Source organism: Hypanus sabinus (genome assembly GCF_030144855.1).
Source record: "Hypanus sabinus isolate sHypSab1 chromosome X2 unlocalized genomic scaffold, sHypSab1.hap1 SUPER_X2_unloc_21, whole genome shotgun sequence".
NCBI lineage: Eukaryota > Metazoa > Chordata > Chondrichthyes > Myliobatiformes > Dasyatidae > Hypanus > Hypanus sabinus.
The window spans coordinates 145,409-166,484 of record NW_026778992.1 but is presented as its reverse complement, the minus strand read 5'-3'; the positions used below and the strand labels follow the sequence as shown (position 1 = coordinate 166,484).

Genomic DNA, 21,076 nt, shown 5'->3' with positions numbered 1-21,076 from the left:
GTGTTTTTTGTTTTGGGTGGCTGGGTTCTTACAACGCTGGGAATATGGGTGTATTTGATGATACAGTATGTCCCACTGTAGCTTTCTCTGTAACCCCACATTGTTTTTTCCAATGACTTCAGGTGATTTTAGTTTTTACACGATCGGATTCAGTTCTGCCTGAGAGTCTGTTGGTCATCAGTATATTAATGAAAGTTATTATCATACAGTAACCATTTTTACAGATGAATCAAAAGATAATTTAATTGGGGATGTTGGTGTGGCTGTTTTTGTGTGCCTGAATTGCAGGTAATGATAAAGAAATGACTTATAGCCATTTATCAGCACAGAAGGCAGAATTCTTTGCCAACAGTTTAGGCTTACAGTGGATGGAAGAAATTGGTCCTTATAATATTGCTCAGAATACATTTCGGTTTTGATGAGTCTTAAACAGGTCATTCTGGCAGTAGGTCAGATTGACTGTTGGAAACTTGTCAAACGGTATTTCATATATAAAGTTTGATTTATATGTCTGCACATTATGGGGCCCTGCACATCACGCTGTTGAGGTAAATGATGATTTTGATTGTTTAGCTCCAAAAGCTGTTAAATGTTAAGCTGTGGATATAGACCTTCCACTTAGCAAATTAGAAGCTAAAAGGTTGGTAGTGTTAAGAATTAGGGGCTTATGGCAAGACGTAGGATAATGGACGTAAAGACAGACACCTTTCCAGAATACATAAACCTGTTGGGTTTATAGAAGAAGGGCTTAAAACAACTGAAGGAATGATATTCACATGACAGACATATCCACACTATGCTTAATTATGCCTTGTAACTAATTGGAAAACTTCATTCTGTGTCGTGTACATTTTGTCATTATGAAACCGTCGAAACACATACTATTTCAATGTGAAGCGTACAAGGCTGAAGAAAAATCAAATGCAGTCTTCAGTACAATCTTTGCGAGGGTAGATAGTTTTCAAATAAAAGCTATTAAATTATGGGACTAACTTTAAATCAATTCACAGTTTGAGCTGGAAAAGGCACGTAATAATTGTGTTAAACATAAGGAAATGACATAAAGGGTAGCAAAGGTGAGTGGGCTGTTGGATTACTGAGATGCTCTTTTTATTTATTTATTATTTTTTTTAGAAAATTACAAAGAATAAATGTAATGAAAAATTAGTAAGAAAAAGAAAAATAATATTAATCCTCCCCCTCCCCACCTTAACCCTTATCTAAAGAAAGAAATAAAGAAGAAAAAGATTGCCTCGATATTGGAGGATACCCACATGCTCCATGGAGTTCAAAATAATTTTAATATTTATACTTACTTTCCCCAATTACATTATAATTTTATCTTCAAAGGACCTATATATTTAATCTCTTTTGTAGGTATGGGAGCCAAATTTTGAAAAATATATCATATTCATTTCTTAGATTATATGTAATTTTTTCAAGTGGAATACAACTATATATTTCATTATTCCATTGATCCATAGTTAAATATAACTCAGAATTCCAAGTAATTGCGATAACTTTTTTAGCTACTGCCAATACAATATATATAATTTTTTTCTGATACTTATTCAATTTAATTTTCAGTATTGTCCCTTCAATATCTCCTAATAAAAATAATATTGAACTATTTGGGAGTTGAACTACAGTACTTTGTTCCAATAAAAATCAGATATATCGAAAATGGTAGAATTTTAAAACAAGACCAAGTAGAATGTAAAAAAGTACCAATTTCTTGATTACATCGAAAGCATTGGTCAGACATATTTGAATTTAATCTATTTATTTTCTGTGGTGTTATATATAATTGATGTAAAAATTATATTGTATTAATCTAATTTGAACATTTATTGTATTTATCATACTATCAGAACATAATCTTGACCAGCTTTTTCCAACAATTTTAACATTCAAATCAGTTTCCCATTTTTGTCTTGATTTATGAATTCCAGGTTCAGTCTGTTTTTGAATCAAATTGTACATACAAGATGTAATTTTTAAAATTTTTCCTTTTTGAATTAATATTTCTATTTCACTAAGTTTTGGCATCAACATTGTTTGACCCAGCTTTTCTCGTAAATTGTCCTTTAATTGAAAATAAGAGAAAAGAGTGTTGTTTGATATTTTATATTTATTTTTTCATTCATCAAACGACATCAATATACCTCCTTCAAAACAATTACGTATATATTTAATCCCCTTTTGGAACCAATTATGTAAAAGTTTATTATCCATTGTAAAAAGAATAAGCCTATTTTGAATTAAAGTTTGTTTTTGCTAATAAAGATTTCTTTATCTTATCGTTCATATTTACCTTATTCCATAAATCAATCAAGTGTCTTAATATAGGAGATTCTTTTTTTTCCCGTATCAATTTGGATTCCCATTTATATGTAAAATCTTCTGGTATGTTTTCTCCTATCTTATCTAATTTTATTCTAATCCATGCCGGGTTTTTTTTATCAAAAAAAGATACAATAAATCTAAGTTGATTTGCTTTATCATAATTCTTAAAATTTGGAAGTTGTAACCCTCCTAAATCAAATTTACATCTCAATTTTACTAATGATATTCTTGACATCTTTCCTTTCCAAAGAAATTTCCTTACATATTTATTTAGTTCTTGAAAAAACTTCTGCGGTAATTGTATTGGTAAAGTTTGGAATAAATATTGCAATCTATGGAATATATTCATTTTTACAGCATTAACTCTACCTATTAATGTTATTGGTAACATCATCCATTTATCAAGATCCTCTTTTATTTTTTTAATAATGGAAAATAATTTTGTTCATATAATTTTTTTACATCATTGTCAACTCTGATACCTAAATATTTTATCCCATTTATTGACCATCGAAATTGAGTTACTAATCGACATCGATTATAATTTCCTTTGGTAAGGGGTAAAATTTCACTTTTATCCCAATTTAATTTATACCCTGATACTTTCCCGTGTTCTTACAATTTAAAAGATAATCTTTGCAAAGATTGTAATGGGTTTGTTAAATAAATCAAAACATCATCAGCAAATAAATTAATCTTATATTCTTCTTGATTAACTCTAAAACCGCCAATATCTGAATCTGTTCTAATTCAGCTAATGGTTCTTTTGCCAATACAAATAAAGCAGGTGATAACGGGCAGCCTTGTCTAGTTGACCTCGTTAAGCAAAATGGTGTTGAAATCTGAGCATTTGTAACTACTTTAGCTTGAGGATTAGTATTTAAGGTTTTAATCCATTGTATAAAAGATTTTCCTACCTCATATTTTTCCAATACCTTAAACAAAAAATCCCATTCCAATCTATCAAATGCTTTTTCTGCATCCAAAGCAAATGCCACACTCATTTCCTCTCTTTTTTGTGCCAGCTGAATTATACTAAGTAACCAGGTTAGATTATCCATTGATTGTCTGATTTTAATAAAATCTGTTTGATCCATATGTATTAATTTTGGTAAATATTTAGATATTCTATTAGATAAAATTATCTGTAAAATTACAGATTATCTTATAATCTGTATTCAACAAAGAAATAGGCCTATATGATGTTGGTTTTAGAGGATCTCTTTTTTTGGCAATACAGTTATGATCGCTGTTAAAAAAGATTGTGGGAGTTTATGCATTCTTTCCACTTGGTATATTAATTCCATAAAGGGAGGAATTAATATATCTTTAATTTTTTTTTATAAAATTCAGGAGGAAAACCATCTTCTTCTGGGGATTTGTTACTCTGAAGTGATCCTAAAGCTTCTTCAACCTCTTTTAATGTAAAGGGCATATCTAATCCTTTCTGTTCTTCCAAGTTAAATTTTGGAAGGGTTATTTGTGATAAAAGATTTATCTATCTCAGTAATCTTATTTTGTGATTCTGATTGATATAGTTCAGTATATAAAAAAAGTAAAGTTTCATTAATTTCTAAAGGTTTATCAGCAACCTTATTTACACTTGCTCTAATTGCATTTATTGTTTTAAAAGCCTGTTCTGTTTTCAACTGCCAAGCAAGAATTTTATGTGATCTTTCACCTAATTCGTAATATTTCTGTTTAGTTCTCATAATTATTTTTTCTGTACGATATGTCTGGAGTGTATTATATTGTAGTTTTTTATTAACAAGTTGTCTTTGTTTTTCTTCTGTCATATATCTTTGAGATTCTTTTTCTAACTTTATGATCTTTTCCCAATTTTCCTTCTTAATTTTAGATGTATAACTTATAATCTGACCCCTTAAATATGCTTTCATCGCTTCCTATAATACAATTTTATCCTCAACTGAATGTAAATTTGTATCCAAAAAAAATTGAATCTGTTTTTTCATAAAATCACAAAAATCTTGACGTTTTAATAAAATTGTATTAAATCTCCATCTAAGTTTTATGTCTATTTGAATAAAATGAATAATCTCTTTCTCTTGGATTAATTTTTCTCCATATATCAATCAGGTTTAAATCTTTCATTAATGATAAAGTTAGTTTTATTACTTTTAATTTTGTAACAACTTTAGTTGACCTATCCAATACTGGATCTAAACAAAAATTAAAATCTCCGCCTGTTAATATTTTATCATTTGCGTCAGCCAAGTTCAAAAAATCTTCTTGTATGAATTTTGCATCATTTTCATTTGGTGCATAAATGTTCATAAAAGTCCATAATTCTGAAAAAAATTGACAATGTATAATCACATATCTCCCCACAGAATCAATTATTACATTTTGTATTTTAATTGGTAAAGATTTATTAACCGAAATTGCAACTCCTCTCGATTTTGAATTAAATGAAATTGCTATAACATTTCCAACCCAATCTCTATTTAATTTCTTATGCCTGTGAACTTACTGAACACATCCTTGCCAGAAAAAAAAACTTATCCCAATCCACTCTTCCTAGATCCTTTTCCATTTCCACAAAATTGGCCGTTCTCCAATTTTACCAGAACATTAAGCTGCCAGTTCTGCCCCTCACTGATAGCAGAAATGTCGTTATCCCACGTGTCAACCCAAGCCCTAAACTCATCTGTTTTACCGACAATACTCCGTGCATTGAAATAGATGTTCTTGAGAATATGTATATCATCTGCTTTTTTTTCATTTCCGTTTATACATGCAGTCCTCTCATGTTCCTTATCCTCCTGCACCTCACTATCTGCTCTAACACTCTGGTTCCCCTCCCTCTGCAAATCTAGATTAAATTCCCCGGAGCAGCACTGGCAAATCTACCCGCAAGAATTTTATTCCCCCCCCCCCCCCGCCCAGTTTAGGGGCAAACCGTCCTGTCGGAACAGGCCCCACCTTCCCGGGAACAAAGCCCAATTGACCAGAAACATGAAGCCCTCCCTCCTGCACCATCTCCTTAGCCACGTATTTAGCTGCACTCTCCGCACATTTATATTTACAGGGACTTTACTCCTGACGCCGGTCCCGGGACCCGACCCGTTTACAGACCCGGAGCGGAACCGGAGCAGATTCTCAGCCACTGGTTTCTATCCCAGGGCGCGAAGAAAGGATAAAGTTTCCCCGTGAATTTATTCCCAGTGAAGGTGTGGAGATGGGACTTGGTCTCCGCGTTGTAAAATGAAACTGTCCCGGACTCGTAACTGAGATAAACTCCCACCCTCCCGGGGATGGGACCGGCAGCGAGACGGGACTCGGGGGAGGGGAGACCGGACACGTCACAATCCCGATGTAACACGTCACCATCCCGCCCGATGACCCAGAATCCGGTCTCCGGACTCAGACTGACACGTCCCTTCCTCTTCACAGACTCTGCGGCGACTCCCAGCCACCAGACCCGATTCCCCGTCACCTCCACCTCCCAGTAATGTCTCCCCGATGTGAATCCCTCCGATCCCAGCACACAAGGCCAGATTGTGAATCTCTTCCCGGTGTCAGGGAGATTCCTCCGGGTCCCGGTACATCTCACACTCTTCCGATCCTCAGACACCTCGAGATACGGACTCGCCGTTTCCACATCCAGGGTGACAGAGACTGGGGGGAGAAGCAGAAAATTAGAGAGTCCGCGGGGATCGGGGGGAGACTCGGACGGCGGGGCCACGGGGATCGGGGGGAGACTCGGACGGCGGGGCCCCGGGGATCGGGGGGAGGCACGGACAGCGCGGCCCCGGGGATCGCGGGGAGACTCGGACAGCGCGGCCCCGGGGATCGGGGGGAGACTCGGACAGCGGGGCCCCGGGGATCGGGGGGAGACTCGGACAGCGGGGCCCCGGGGATCGGGTGGGGGGGGAGACTCGGACAGCGGGGCCCCGGGGATCGGGGGGAGACTCGAACGGCGCGTCCCCGGGGATCGGGTGGGGGGGGAGACTCGGACAGCGGGGCCCCGGGGATCGGGGGAGACTCGGACAGCGCGGCCCCGGGGATCGGGGGAGACTCGGACAGCGCGACCCCGGGGATCGGGGGAGACTCGGACAGTGCGGCCCCGGGGATCGCGGGGGAGACTCGGACAGCGCGGCCCCGGGGATCGGGGGAGACTCGGACAGTGCGGCCCCGGGGATCGGGGGAGACTTGGACAGCGCGGTCCCGGGGATCGGGGGGAGACTTGGACAGCGCGGTCCCGGGGATCGGGGGGAGACTCGGACAGCGGGGCCCCGGGGATCGGGGGGAGACTCGGACAGCGGGGTCCCGGGGATCGGGGGGAGACTCGGACAGCGCGGCCCCGGGGATCGGGGGAGACTCAGACAGCGCGGCCCCGGGGATCGGGGGAGACTCGGACAGCGGGGTCCCGGGGATCGGGGGGAGACTCGGACAGCGCGGCCCCGGGGATCGGGGGGAGACTCGGACAGCGGGGTCCCGGGGATCGGGGGGAGACTCGGACAGCGCGGCCCCGGGGATCGGGGGGAGACTCGGACAGCGCGGCCCCGGGGATCGGGGGAGACTCAGACAGCGCGGCCCCAGGGGATCGGGGGGAGACTCGGACAGCGCGGCCCCAGGGGATCGGGGGGAGACTCGGACAGCGCGGCCCCAGGGGATCGGGGGGAGACTCAGACAGCGCGGCCACGGGGATCGGGGGGAGACTCGGACAGCGGGGTCCCGGGGATCGGGGGGAGACTCAGACAGCGCGGCCCCGGGGATCGGGGGGAGACTCGGACAGCGCGACCCCGGGGATCGGGGGGAGACTCGGACAGCGCGACCCCGGGGATCGGGGGGAGACTCGGACAGCGCGGCCCCGGGGATCGGGGGGAGACTCGGACAGCGCGACCCCGGGGATCGGGGGGAGACTCGGACAGCGCGACCCCGGGGATCGGGGGGAGACTCGGACAGCGCGACCCCGGGGATCGGGGGGAGACTCGGACAGCGGGGCCCCGGGGATCGGGGGGGGGGGGGAGACTCGGACAGCGCGGCCCCGGGGATCGGGGGAGACTCGGACAGCGCGGCTCCGGGGATCGGGGGGAGACTCGGACAGCGGGGCCCCGGGGATCGGGGGGAGACTCGGACAGCGGGGCCCCGGGGATCGGGGGGAGACTCGGACAGCGGGGTCCCGGGGATCGGAGGGAGACTCGGACAGCGGGGCCCCGGGGATCGGGGGGAGACTCGGACAGCGGGGCCCCGGGGATCGGGGGGAGACTCGGACAGCGCGGCCCCGGGGATCGGGGGGAGACTCTGGCAGCGCGGCCCCGGGGATCGGGGGAGACTCGGACAGCGCGGCCCCGGGGATCGGGGGGAGACTCGGGCAGTGCGGCCCCGGGGATAATAAATCAGCCATTCTTCTGAACTCCGGTGAGTACAGGCCCAGAACCATCAAACACCCCTCATATGTTAACTCTTTCATTCCTGGAATTATTCTTGTGAATCATCTGCACCCCCTCCAATGCCAGCACATGATTTCCGATAGAAGGGACCCAAAACTGCTCACAATACTCCCAGTGTGGTCTGACCAACGCCTTATAAAACCTCAGAATTACATCCTTGCTCTTGTACTCTAATCCTCTCGAAATGAAAGCAAACATTGAGTTTGCCAATCTTACCACTGACACAAACTGCAAGTTAACCTTCAGGGAATCCTGCACAAGGACACCCATGTCCGTTTGCACCTCTGATTTTTGAATTTCGCCCTGTTTACAGAATTGTCTATGCCTTTATTCCTTCGATCAAAGTCGTACCTGCCTATGTTTGTACCTGTCAAACTCTACCTGTACTACAAGATCCCTATTCCGTATACTGGTGCATTCAAATAAGACCATAAGACAAAGCAGCAGAAGCCGGCCATTCGGCCCTTCGAATCTCCTCCGCCATTTTATCATAAGCTGATCCATTCTCTCATTTAGTGCCACTCCCCCACCCACTCACCATGACCTTTGATGCCCTGGCTACACAGATACTGATCAATCTCTGCCTTAAATACACCCAATGACCTGGACTCCACTGCCGCAACAAATTCACAGATTCACCACCCTCTGGCTAAAAAAATTTCTTTGCATCTCCGTTCTGAGTGGGCGCCCTTCAATCCTTAAGTCATGCTCTCTCGTACTAGACTCCCCCACCATGGGAAACAACTTTGCCACATCCACTCTGTCCATGCCTTTTAAAATTCGACATGTTTCCGTGAGGTTCCTCCTCATTCTTCTAAACTGCATGGAGTTCAGTCCAAGAGTGATCAAATGTTCCTCACATGTTAACCCTCTCATTCCCGGAATCATTCTGGTGAATCTGCTCTGAACCCTCTCCAATGTCAGAACATCCCTTCTTAAATAAGGAGCCCAAATCTGCACACAGTATTCCAAGTGAGGTCTTACCACTGCCTTATAGAGCCTCAACATCACATCCCTGCTCTTATATTTTATTCCTCTAGAAATGAATGTCAACATTGTATTCACCTTCTTCACCACCGACTCAACCTGGAGGTTAACCTTAAGGGTATCCTGCACGAGCACCCTCAAGTCCCGTTGCATCTCAGAACTTTGAATTCTCTCTCCACTTAAATAATAATCTGCCCGTTTATTTCTTCTGCCAACGTGCATGACCATACACTTTTCAACATTGTATTTCATTTGCCACTTCTTTGACCATTCTCCAAATCTATCCAAGTCTCTCTGCAAACTCTCTGTTTCCTCAGGTGGGGGAGTTTCCACCTACCTTTGTATCATCAGCAAACTTAGCCACAAAGCCATCTTTTCCATAATCCAAATCGTTGATATACAACGTAAAAAGAAGTGGCCCCAACACGGACCCCTCTGGAACACCACTTTTAACTGGCAGACAACCAGAATGGGATCCATTATTCCCACTCTCTGTTTCCTCCCAATCAGCCAACGCTCTATCGACAGATGTAACTTTCCCGTAATTCCATGGGCTCTTATCTTGTTTAGTAACCTCATGTGTGGCACCTTGTCAAAGGCCTTCTGAAAATCCAAATACACAACATCCACTGCATCTCCCTTGTCCAGCCTAATTGTAATCTCCTCAAAAGATTTCCATGGGTTTGTCAGGCAGGATTTTCCTTTAAGGCAACCATGCTGAGTTTGGCCTATCTTGCCATATGCCTCCAGGTACTCCGTAACCTCATCCTTGACAATTGACTCCCACCGATGTCAAGCTCACAGGTCTATAATTTACTTTTTGCTTCCTTGCCCCTTTCTTAAATACCAGAGTGGCATTTACAATCTTCCACTCCTCCGGAACCATGTCAGAATCTATTGACTTTTGAAAGATCATTGCTAATGCCTCCGCGATCTCCACAGCTACTTCCTCCAAAACACAAGGGTGAATTCCATCTGGTCCTGGAGATTTATCTACCCTGAGACTATCCAGCTTCCTGAGTACTTTCTCTGTCGTAATTATGACAGCGCACACTTCTCTTCCCTGACACCCTTGAGTGTCCGGTATACTGCTGATATCTTCCTCAGTGAGGACTGATGAAAATACTCGTTCAGTTCCTCAGCCATCTCCTTATCTCCCATTACTTTTTCTCCAGCATCATTTTCTATCAGTCCTATATCCACTCTCACCGGTTTTTTACTCTTTATATACTTGAAAAAGCTTTTGGTATCTTCTTTGATATTATTTGCTAGCTTTCTTTCATAGTTCATCTTTTCCCTCTTAATGGCCTTCTTAGTTTCCTTTTGTAAGCTTTTAAAAACTTTCCAATACTCTGTCTTCCCAGTAATTTTTGCTTCCTTGAATGCCCTCTCCTTTGCTTTTACTTTGGCTTTCACTTCTCTTGTCAGCCACGGTTGCATCTTTTTCCATTCGAAAATTACTTCTTTTTTGGAATATATCTGTCTTGCACCTTCCTCACTTCTCGCATAAACTCCAGCCACTGCTGCTCTGCTGTCCTTCCGCTAGTGTCCCTTTCCAGTCAAATTTGGCCAGTTCCTCTCTCATGCCACTGTATTTTCCTTTACTCCACTGCAATACCGACACATCGGATTTCTGCTTCTCTTTCTCAAATTTCACAGTAAAGTCAATCATGTTACGATCACTGCCACCTAACAGTTCCTTCACCTCAATCTCTCTAATTACCTCTGGGTCATTACACAATATCCAATCCAGTACCTCTGATCCCCCAGTGGGCTCAACAACAAACTGTTCTGAAAAGTCATCTCGCAGACATTCTTCAAATTCTCTGTCTTGAGATCCAGTGTCGATCTGATTTTCCCAATCCACTCGCATGTTAAAATCCCCCACAATTATCATAACACTGCCCTTCTGGCAAGCCTTTTCTATTTCCTGTTGTAATTTGTAATCCACATCGCTGCAGCTGTTAGGAGGTTGGTAGATAACTGCCATCAGGGTCCTTTTACCCCTGCGATTTCTTAGCTCAACCCATAAAGATTCTGCACCTTCCGATCCTATGTCACCTTTTTCCCATCCCCCTGCCAAATTAGTTTAAACCCTCCCTAACAACTCTGTTAAACATTTCTGCTATGATATTGATCCCCTTCGGGTTCAGGTGTAACCCATCCTTTTTGAACAGTTAATACTTCCCCCAGAAGAGATCCCAATGATCCAAGAATCTGAAGCCCTGCCCCCTGCACCAGTCTCTCAGCCACACATTCATCAGCCTGATCCTACTATTCTTGCCCTCGCTAGCACGTGGCACAGGCAGCAATCCTGAGATTACTACCCTGGAGGTCCTGCTTCTCAGCTTCATTCCTAACTCCCAGAAATCTCTCTTCAGGACCTCCTCCCTTTTCCTCTCTATGTCATTGGTACCAACATGTACCAAGACAGCTGGCTGCTCGCCCTCTCCCTTCAGAATATTCTGGACCCGATCCGAGACATCCCGTACCCTGGCACCTGGGAGGCAGCACACCATGCGGGTATCTCTACCAGGCAAACAGAATCTCCTGTCTGTTCCCCTGACTATGGAATCCCCTATGACTACCGCATTCCTCTTCTCCCTCCTTCCCTCCTGCACAACAGCGCCATGCTCAGTGTCAGAGACCCGGTCATTGTGGCCGTCCCCTGTCAGGTCATCCACCTCAACAGCATCCAAAACGATATACTTGTTGCTGAGGGGGGCAGACACAGTGGTGCTCTCCACTACCCTGCCATTTCCCTTCCCTCTCCTGACAGTCACCCAGTTTTCTGACCCCTGTAGCCTAGGGATGACTACCTCTCTGTAGCTCCCGTCTATCACCACTTCATTTTCTCTAATACGCAGTAGGTCATCAAGCTGCTGCTCCAGATCCCTAACACGGTCTCCGAGAAGCTGAATCTCGGTTCACCTGGTGCAGATGTGGCTATCAGGGAGGCTGGAGGTCTCCCAGGATTCCCACATCTGACACCCTGAACAAAGCACTAACCCTGCAGACATGCTACCTAATTCTACAGGAATGAAACAAAGAAAGATAGGTCTACTGACCCACTTACTTCGCCAAGAACACAAACTTTTTAAACGGTTAACTAATGTGCCCTGCTGTTCCCCCGTCCGTCCAGGCCGATTTGCTAAGGGGAGAAAAAGAGTCGGTGCCTCGCTCTCGCCTCTTTCCGTTACCGCTTAAGCCCGTTGAGCCAAAGCCCTACACTCTGCTGCCACCCACTCCGCTGCCCGCGGTATAGGGTGGTCATCTTTTTAAACTCTCCGCGCTGTCCTGCGCAGTCTCGCCGTCCTTGTACACAAAGTTTTTTTTTAAACGGTCTTCCTTCAGAATTTAGCTCCCACACCGCCCTTCTTGTACCAATCTCAAAAAAACACCTTCAGTCCTGTATTCATCAGCCTATTCCACACTGTCCACATGAACTTAAGCAAGGCCTTTGATGTCGATGATAGACCACACTTGGAGTATTGTCTGCATTTCCGGTTCCCGAATATGGGGAGGATGTCATTACGCTGGACGGGGGGCTTCAGGAGGATGTTACCAGGACTGGGGGCTTGAGTTAAAAGCAAAGAGTGAGTAAGCTTGGGCTATTCAGCTGTAGTGTAGGATGTTCAGGTGTGACCCCTTATCAAGGTAAATAATTCTAAGGAGCTTAAATAACGTTCTTTTTCCAAGAAATGGGAGTACAGAACCAGAGGCCTCAGATTGAAAGTGAGATGGGAAATCGGGTAACATTCTCAGAGAGAGGGAGGTTGGTGAACGGAATTTGCCCTCAGACGCTGTAGAAACAGGTAAAAATAACATATTTTAAAATAAATACACAGATGGGAAATGGTTAGAGGGATGGGGGGGGGCAAACACACACAAATGGGCCATGCTCAAGAAGACATCTTAGTCTTGCAGATTGATGAAGTGGGCCGTGAGTTCAACATCCGTCAAACCCTCCCAGATCATCCTCCTGAGGAATCTCACCCCGGAGTCTGTCTGTGAAGTGTTGATGTGACGTCACGTCAGAGGGCAGCTCAGTGACACAGAACAAACAGACTGGGTAAGGACGGCAGATTTCAATCCTAAATGGGAATTTGTGCCTGTTTCTGTGGCTGTGTGTCACACTCTGATAGTATATCGTGTGTGTCTGTGTGTGTGTGTGTGTGTGTGTGTGTGTGTGTGTGTGTGTATACACATTGAAGGATAGTGTGCACATTGAGGAATTTGTATGCTACAGTGTGTCATCACATGTCTGGTGTGTGTTGACAATGTGTCACACGTGATTGAGTTGTTTAAATGAATAAATGACTGTCTCTGAAGAGACTGGTTTCCAGGTTACTGAGGGAAATAACAATGTACATTGCTGAGGCTCTGACTACAATCTGCCTGTCCTTCCTGTGTATGTGTGTGAGGGAGCTTTGCCAGGCCGGTTATGCTGTGTGTGCTTCTCCCGAGATGAAATCTTGACCCATGTCAATGCTTGTTGGTGTGTCCGAGCTCATTCTCACAATGCTTCAATGTAGTGGTCAGATCACCATGAGACATAGGAGCAGAATTAGGCCATTTGCCTATCGAGTCTGCTCCGCCATTCAATCATGGCTGATCCTTATTTTCCCTCCTCAGCCCCACTCCCTGGTCTTCTTCCCGTAACCTTTGATGCTGTGTCCAATCTAGAACCTATCATGCTCTGCCTTAAATACACCCAACAGGTTCCACAAATTCAACAGCTGCTGGCACAAATTTCTCCACATGTTTTAAATAGATTCCCCCTCTGTCTTGAAGCTGTGCCCTCTTGTCCTAAACTCCACCACCATGGGAAACATCCTTTCCACATCTACTCTGTCTAGGACTTTCAACATTCGAAAGGTTTCTAGGAATTTCAACATTTGAAAGGTTTCAATGAGATTCCCCCTCATCTTTCTAAATTCCAGCGAGTACAGACACAGAGCTATCAAACGTTCCTCGTATGATAACCCTTTCATTCCTGGAGTCATCCTTATGAAATGAACCTTCTGCAATGCCAGCACATCTTTTCTTAGACGAGGAGCCCAAAATTGTTCACAATACTCAAGGTGAGTCTTCACCAGTGCCTTATAAATCCTCAGCATCACATCCCTGCTCTTGAAATGAATGCTATTTAAACCGATTGAATTCAATGCTAACATTGGATTTGCCTTCCTCACCACTGACTCTACCTGCAAGTTACCATTTAGGAAGTTCTGCAGAATGACTGCTAAGTCCAATTTCGTCTCAGATTTTTTTGATTTTTCTCCCCATTTGAAAATCTGCACATTATTTCTACGACCAAAGTGCAGGACCATGTATTTTCCAACATTGTATATAATTTGCCAATTTCTTTCCCTTTCTCCTCATCCAAGTCCTTGTCAGGACTAACTGTTTCCTCAACACTACCGGCCCCACCGCCAATCTTCGTATCATCTGCAAAACCTGGAAACAAAGCCATCTACTCTAGGACAAGAGGGTATGACTTCAGGATTGAAGGACGTCCTTTTAGAACTCAGATGCAGAGAAATTACTTTAGTCAGTGTGTGTGGAGAATCTGTGGAATTTGTTGCGACATGTGGCTGTGGAGGCCAAGGCATATTTAAGGCAGAGATGTACCGGTGCTCATTTAGCCAGGGCATCAAATGGTATGGGGTGAAAGCAGGGGAGTGGGGATGACCGGAAGAATTGGGTCTTCCCATGACTGAATATTGGAGCAAACTCAATGGGCCGAATGGCCTATTTCTGCTCCTATATCTTATTGTCTATTCCATCAGCTAATTCTTGATATACAGCATAAAATGAAGGTGTCCTAACACCTGTGTCCCTGTGGAACAGGACTCACTGGCAGCCAACCAGGAAAGGTTCCGTTTACTCCCATTCGCTGTTTCCTACCAATCAGCCAATGTTCTAACCATGCCTGTAACTGTTCTGTAATACCATGGCCTCTTAACCTGGTTACCACCTTCATGTGTGGCACTTTGTCAAAGGCCTTCCGAGATTCCAAATATACAACATCCACTGCATCCCCTTTATCGATCCTGCTTGTAATCTCCTCAAAGAATCCCAACAGGTTTGTCAGGCAGGATATTCCCTAACGAAGCCAAGCTGACTTGTCCTATCTTGTCCAGTGTCACCAAGTATTCCATAACCTCATACTTAACAACTGACTCCAATTTCTTCCCAACCACAGATGTGAGGCAAACTGGTCAATAATTTCCTTTCTGCTGCCTTCCTCCTTACTTAAAGAGTCAAGTGACATTTGCCATTTTCCAGTCCTCTGGCACCATGCCAGGGTCCAATGATTTTGAAAGATCATTTGGAATGCCTCCATAATTTCTACTGCGACCTCTTTCAGAACACGGGTGCAGTTCATCTGGTCTGGGTGACTTATGTATCTTTAGGGCTTTCAGCTTTTTGAGCAGCTTCTCCCTTGTAACAGTAACTGCACTCACTACTCTTCCCTCACACTCTTCAACACCGGGCACAGTGCTGGTGTCTTCCACGGTGAATAATGGTGCAAAATATTTGGCTTATCTGCCATCTCTTTATCCTCTGTTATTATCCATCCAGCCTCATTTTCTAGCTGTCCTACATCCACTCTCATCTCTGTTTTATTTTTTCACAATACTTGAAAAATAATTTGATATTGTTTGCTATCTTGTTTTCCAAAGATAGGTGTGTAAAAAGGGCCAGAAGGATCATTGGATACCAGAGTCACTCCAACCACAAACTGTACCAGTTGCTACCATCCGGGATACGGTACCACAGCATAAAAGCCGGGAGCAACAGGCTCCGGGACAGCTTCTTCAACCAGGCCAGTTCAATTCAAATCAATTTCTTGTTTATTTTTTCCCACCCAATCATCCTTTTAGTTCCCCTCTGTAGATATTTAAAAGCTTCCCAATCCTCTCCCTTCCGAATAATTTTTGTTTAGTTGTATGCCCTCTCCTTTGCCTTTACATTAACTTTTCTTCTCTTGTCAGCCATGGTTGTACTATTTCGCCATTTGAGTATTTATTTATTTTTGGAGTACATCTATCCTCATTTTCCCAGAAACTGACACCATTTCTGCTCTGCACTCATCCCTGCCAGCATCTCTTTCCAATTTGCTTTGACCAACTCCTTTCTCAGACCACTGTAATTTCTTTCATTTCTCTGAAATACTACAATGTCAGGCTTTACTGTCTCCTTACCAGATTTCAAGTTGAACTCGGTCATGTTGTGAGCTCTGCCTCCTAAGGTTTCTTTTAACTGCTCCCCTCTGGTTCAATACATAACACCCAATCCATTAGAGCTGTTCCCCAAGTAGGCTCAATGGCAAACTGCTCTAGAAAGCCATCACATTGCATTCAACAAACTCACTCTCTTGAAATCCTTTACCAACCTGATTTTCCCAATTGCCCTGCATGTTGAAATCTCCCATGATTATCATAACATTGTCCTTTTCATCAGCCTTTCCTATTTCCAGTTGTAATCTGTGGGCCTCAACCCACTGACTGTTGGGAGGCCTGTATATGACTGGTGTCAGTGTCATTTTTACTTTTGCAGTTCCTTACCTCAACCCACAAGATTCAACATCTTCCAATCCTATGTCACATCTTGCTACTGATTTACCAGCAGAGCCACACCACCCCCTCACCCGACCTTCCTATACCACCAATACATTGTGTAACCTTGGACATTCAGATCCCAACTACAACCATGATTCCGCGATGGCCACAACAACATCACAACACCAGTTCCTCTGGTTGGATCCAAACTTATGCACTGGTGTGTTAGTGCATTCGCCTGGGATTGGAACACAGTGGTTCATCCGCCAGTCCCGTGTATTGGTTGTATTGTGACCCTGTGCTGGTGTGTCCAGGGGTCTGACATCTCCAGCTGACCATGTGACAGTGATGCCTCCCAGTCAGTGGGGTTGATGTGGAATAAACTTCAGTTCCCCTTCAGCCCAGTATTACAGACAATCTTTGCCTCAAATTGGAACTAAATTGATCTTCATAAACAAGGAGAAATGAATCTTTGTAAGTTTTACCTCGATTAATAGCATCAAGCGTTTCTCTCAGCACTGTGTTCAACAAATAGAGGTGATCGAATTTTTCAACCGGTAGGGTCTCATCTGTCACTGACAATTCCTGGATATCGTCATTAATCCTGTAAATATTAAACTGCTGGTTATAAATTGCTATTCTGAACTATTTTCAAATCCATTCAGGGTTTCAGTAAAGAGCCTGTCCTACCTTCTGTTCCGACGAGCTTCTTCCTGAAATAAATAAAACACAAATCTGATTAGACTTGCACTTACTGTCCACATCCTGAACTTCATCCAAATCATTACAAGGAGTTGAAAATTCCAACTCCCACAGTCACTCACACACACGGACAATACAGAACCATGGGGTAAATTACAGGGAAAGTTTCTGAATGTGAAACCATTACTGAGAGGAAGAAACTTACAGGGAAGACAGGACAGGCTGTGCATTTTCATCTGGATATGACGTCAGTGTGATAGGATGGAGGAATTTAAGATCAGTGATCTATGTGATTATGTGCGGGTGGAGGAAGTATCTCTATTTATGGGGAGACTCGTGGGGAGATGTAATTCCAGATGGATTTTAACAAATTCCACAAGAAATTTAGTGAGGAGGATGTGAAACTTGCTGCCACAGGAGTGGATGAAATGGAACAGCAGAGTGACTGTAATGGGGAGGCTGGATAAACACGTGAGGGACCAGGGAGTTCGGGGCACTGTTGCTGGCTGCGGTGAGTAGGTGGCAGGAGGATTGTGAAGCAGGGATACTGATAGAAGATGGACCTAATGGCCTGTTTATGATAGAGAATGGGATATAATCCCATGCAAAATATATCCAAAAAATAAAGAGACATTGAAAGTTTCCATAATCTGATGGAAACCGGATATGGAGGATAAGTCTGAGTTGTGGGTCAAATTCTTTGTTCTCACTGATTGACAGAGAGACCCTCACACCAACTGCAACAGACACACTCACAGCCTGTGACTGGAACCGGGTGTTAATGGGAGTTTCAGAGGATATTTAATGCGGTAAATAAGGAAACAGTCAGCAGCTCTGTGTTATGATCGGAGTAAATAATTTCAGAGAGATTTGCATTTTGTCCTGGGGTGTACAGAAGTTGTGGAAGCCCAGTTTTAGGACAATAGACAACAGACAATAGGTGCAGCTGTAGGCCATTCGGCCCTTCTAGCCAGCACAGCCATTCACTGTGATCATGGCTGATCATACACAATCAGTACCCCGTTCCTGCCCTCTCCCCAAATCCCTTGACCCCGCTATCTATAAGAGCTCTATCTAACTCTCTCTTGAATGCATCCAGAAACTTGGCCTCCACTGCCTTCTGGGGCAGAGCATTCCACATATCCACCACTCTCTGGGTGAAAAAGTTTTTCCGCATCACTGTTCTAAATGGGCTACCCCTTATTCTTAAACTGTGGCCTATAGTTCTGGACTCACCCATCAGCGGAAACATGCTTCCTGCCTCCAGCGTGTCCAATCCCTTAATAATCTTATTATTATGGGACAACAACAACCCTGAATAGATGCAACAATTGTCTGGTGAGAAACAGTTTACTGCCATTTGTAAATGCTGTGTGTAGGAGCAACACGTCTGTTTTCTGTCTGCATTGTATTCTGTGTTACGTGTTTATTATGGTAACTCGTCACGTGATTGGGGACGTGGTAAAAGCGAAGGGAAAAGGTTACGTATCTGTACATTGTTCTGGGCAGTTTTGAGCTGGGAACGGGCGGATGTCATTCTGTTCTTGACCGCTGTGTTGCATCTTACTTTACAATGAATTACCCTGAAGTTTCATCGCTTCAAGATTGTATTTTACTAATGAAGGACTGAAAGCGTATCTTCGACATTTTGAAATGTCATTATTGGAGTGATGGGAGGGTGCATCATTCAAGTATAACAACTTGTGTGAGGTCGCCAGCAGCGGCAATTGATTTGTTAGAATTGGCCGCTGTGCTGTATTTATTTCAAATATACCACTGTTCATTTCGTGCCCTTTGACAGAAACAAATTGAAATATAATCCCTCACCTTCAGAAATATCACACCATCTTTCTGATCCATCTGTTCCTTTAACTTAGTGATTTCCTCCTGAATACTCCTTATATTCTCTTGAAGTGCTAGAAGATTTTTCTCCATTGGGTTGAGAATCCTCTTCTCTTCTTCCCTGAGATCCCTGAGTAAGCTCTGCTCTTTCTCAGTGATAATCTGGCGCAGTTCAGCAAACTGGGATGTGATGTGGGACTGAACACTGTGTGACTGTTCCTGTCGAAGGAAAGGTGAAGATTAATATACTGCATTGCTGTGCTCTGTTTCCTTTTGTCGTTCAGTTCGGTCTATTGGAGTCCATGCTACTTCTGAGAGCATTCCCGTCAACACCATTCCCTCACGTTTTCCTGAAACCTACTCTCACATATTGAACCATAAACTCCCATCTGATTCACACACACCTTCCCCACCTTTTCAGGGTTAACGGTAATTAGCCATTCATCCAGCATGTCCCTGGGATGTGTCGGAGTCTCTCGTGGTCACAGGGAGAGCATGCAAACTCCACACAGACAGCAGCAGAGGTTAGGATCGAACCCAGGTCACTGGAGCTGCGATACTCGGCTATTCTGCATTAAATGGAGCAAAACTCGACAGTAATATCAGAAATTCCGCTCAGGAAGCCTCACCCGAACTCCGGAAATCTTCTCTTTCTGTTGCTGCTCCTTTTCCTGGAAGTCTGATTTCTTTTTTGTGAGAGAGTCTAAGGAAGATTTTAGCTGATCCTGGAAGTCAGAGAGTGAAGGAAATAGAAACAAAGATGCATCAAAAGAAACAGGTGATCAAACCCGATTATCACACAAAATGACGGAGGAACTCAGTGAGTCAGGCAGCATCTATTCAGGGGAAATAAACAGTCGGTGTTCCGGGATGAGACCCTTCTTTGCGACTGGGAAGGAATGGGAGAGAAGCCAGAATAAAAAGGTTGGGGATGAGAACCAGCTGACAAGTGACGGGTGAGACAACGTGAGGGGGAACGTGGGGGAGGGTGATGAAGTGAGAAGCTGAGAGGGGACAGGTGGAAGAGGTAAAGGGCTGGAGAAGAAGGAATCTAATACGAGAGGACAATCGACCGTGGAAGAAACGGGAGGAACTAGGCTGTTTGCGGCCCTGAATGGCGACGAGGGGGGAGGTTAGGAGTCAGGTGTTGCAAAGGACAAAGGAAATGTGTTAAGTGTTAAATTAACGTGAGTTTTTACCTTATAGTTTTTAACAGCCTCTTTAATCAGCACAAATCGATGCTCTCTGTGTTCCTGCGCAGCTGCACAGATCACACAGATCAGTGTCTTGTCCGTTTCACAAAACAGCTTCAGTTCTTCCTCATGTTCCTCGCAGTGACGTTTACTTTCCTTCCCTTTCGGATTCAGGTTTAGATTTCGAGCTTTTTCAGCCAGATTTGCTAAGGCCCGATTCACCCTGAGGGTGCGGTCAGTAAACTCCTCTCGACATTCCGGGCAGGAGTTTTTCTGCTCCCTTTCCCAACACTGTGTGATACAAGAGCGACAGAAGTTGTGTCCACACTCCAGTATAACCGGATCGGTGAAGAAATCCAGGCAGATGGGACAAATTACCTCCTCGGTCCAACTCTCGGCCGGTCCTTTCGAAGCCATGTTAACTCCAGCACTTCCTGATTCAGAATGCTTTCACTTTCGGAGAGCTGCTGATCCCCTGCAGTACCGGGATTGTCCACTACGCGCGCTGCAGACTCGGGGAATCACACAACACACACACAATGCTGGTGGAACACAGCAGGCCAGGCAGCATCTGTAGTGAGAAGCACTGTCGACGTTTCGGGCCGAGACCCTTCGTCAGGACAGCTGGTGTGGTATAGTGCGTCCGGTTCTCCCGGTGTGGCCTTTTGTATATTGGTGAGACCCGACGCAGACTGGGAGACCGTTTCGCTGAACACCTACGCTCTGTCCGCCAGAGAAAGCTGGATTTCCCAGTGGCCACACATTTTAATTCAACGTCCCAGTCCCATTCTGATATGTCTATCCATGGACTCCTCTACTGTCAAGATGAAGCCAAGAGAAACAACGCCTGGGTAGCCTCCAACCTGATGGCATGAACATTGACTTCCGTTAATGCCCCTCCTTCCCTTCTTACCCCATCCCTGACATATTTAGTTGTTCGTCTTTTTTTTTCTCTCTCCCTCTCCCCATCACTGCCTGTTCTCCATCTCTTTCCAGTGCTCCCTTCCCCTTTCGTTCTGCC

The 21,076-nt window shown here is 44.5% G+C and overlaps 1 protein-coding gene across 1 annotated transcript; it reads right to left on the bottom strand.

Annotated features, from left to right (window-relative positions):
- Window positions 1-2,113: 2,113 nt before the first annotated feature.
- LOC132385782 (zinc-binding protein A33-like) lies at window positions 2,114-20,575 on the bottom strand. The gene is made up of 6 exons (XM_059958006.1): window positions 20,062-20,575; window positions 19,492-19,587; window positions 18,848-19,081; window positions 17,009-17,031; window positions 16,804-16,922; window positions 2,114-5,985 (listed from the first exon to the last, which is right to left on the bottom strand). The coding sequence occupies exons 1-6, from the start codon at window positions 20,470-20,472 to the stop codon at window positions 5,435-5,437; spliced, it is 1,434 nt and encodes a 477-aa protein (XP_059813989.1). The 5' UTR covers window positions 20,473-20,575; the 3' UTR covers window positions 2,114-5,434.
- Window positions 20,576-21,076: the final 501 nt, after the last annotated feature.

Excerpts from the sequence above, each read along its gene's own strand:
- LOC132385782 (XM_059958006.1), bottom strand. The coding sequence starts at position 20,472 with ATGGCTTCGAAAGGACCGGCCGAGAGTTGGACCGAGGAGGTAATTTGT. Across the intron at positions 19,588-20,061 it reads AGGCTGTTAAAAACTATAAG|GATCAGCTAAAATCTTCCTT; the intron begins GTAAAAACTCAC and ends TCTGACTTCCAG. Across the intron at positions 5,986-16,803 it reads GCTTGATGCTATTAATCGAG|TCTCTGTCACCCTGGATGTG; the intron begins GTAAAACTTACA and ends TTCTCCCCCCAG.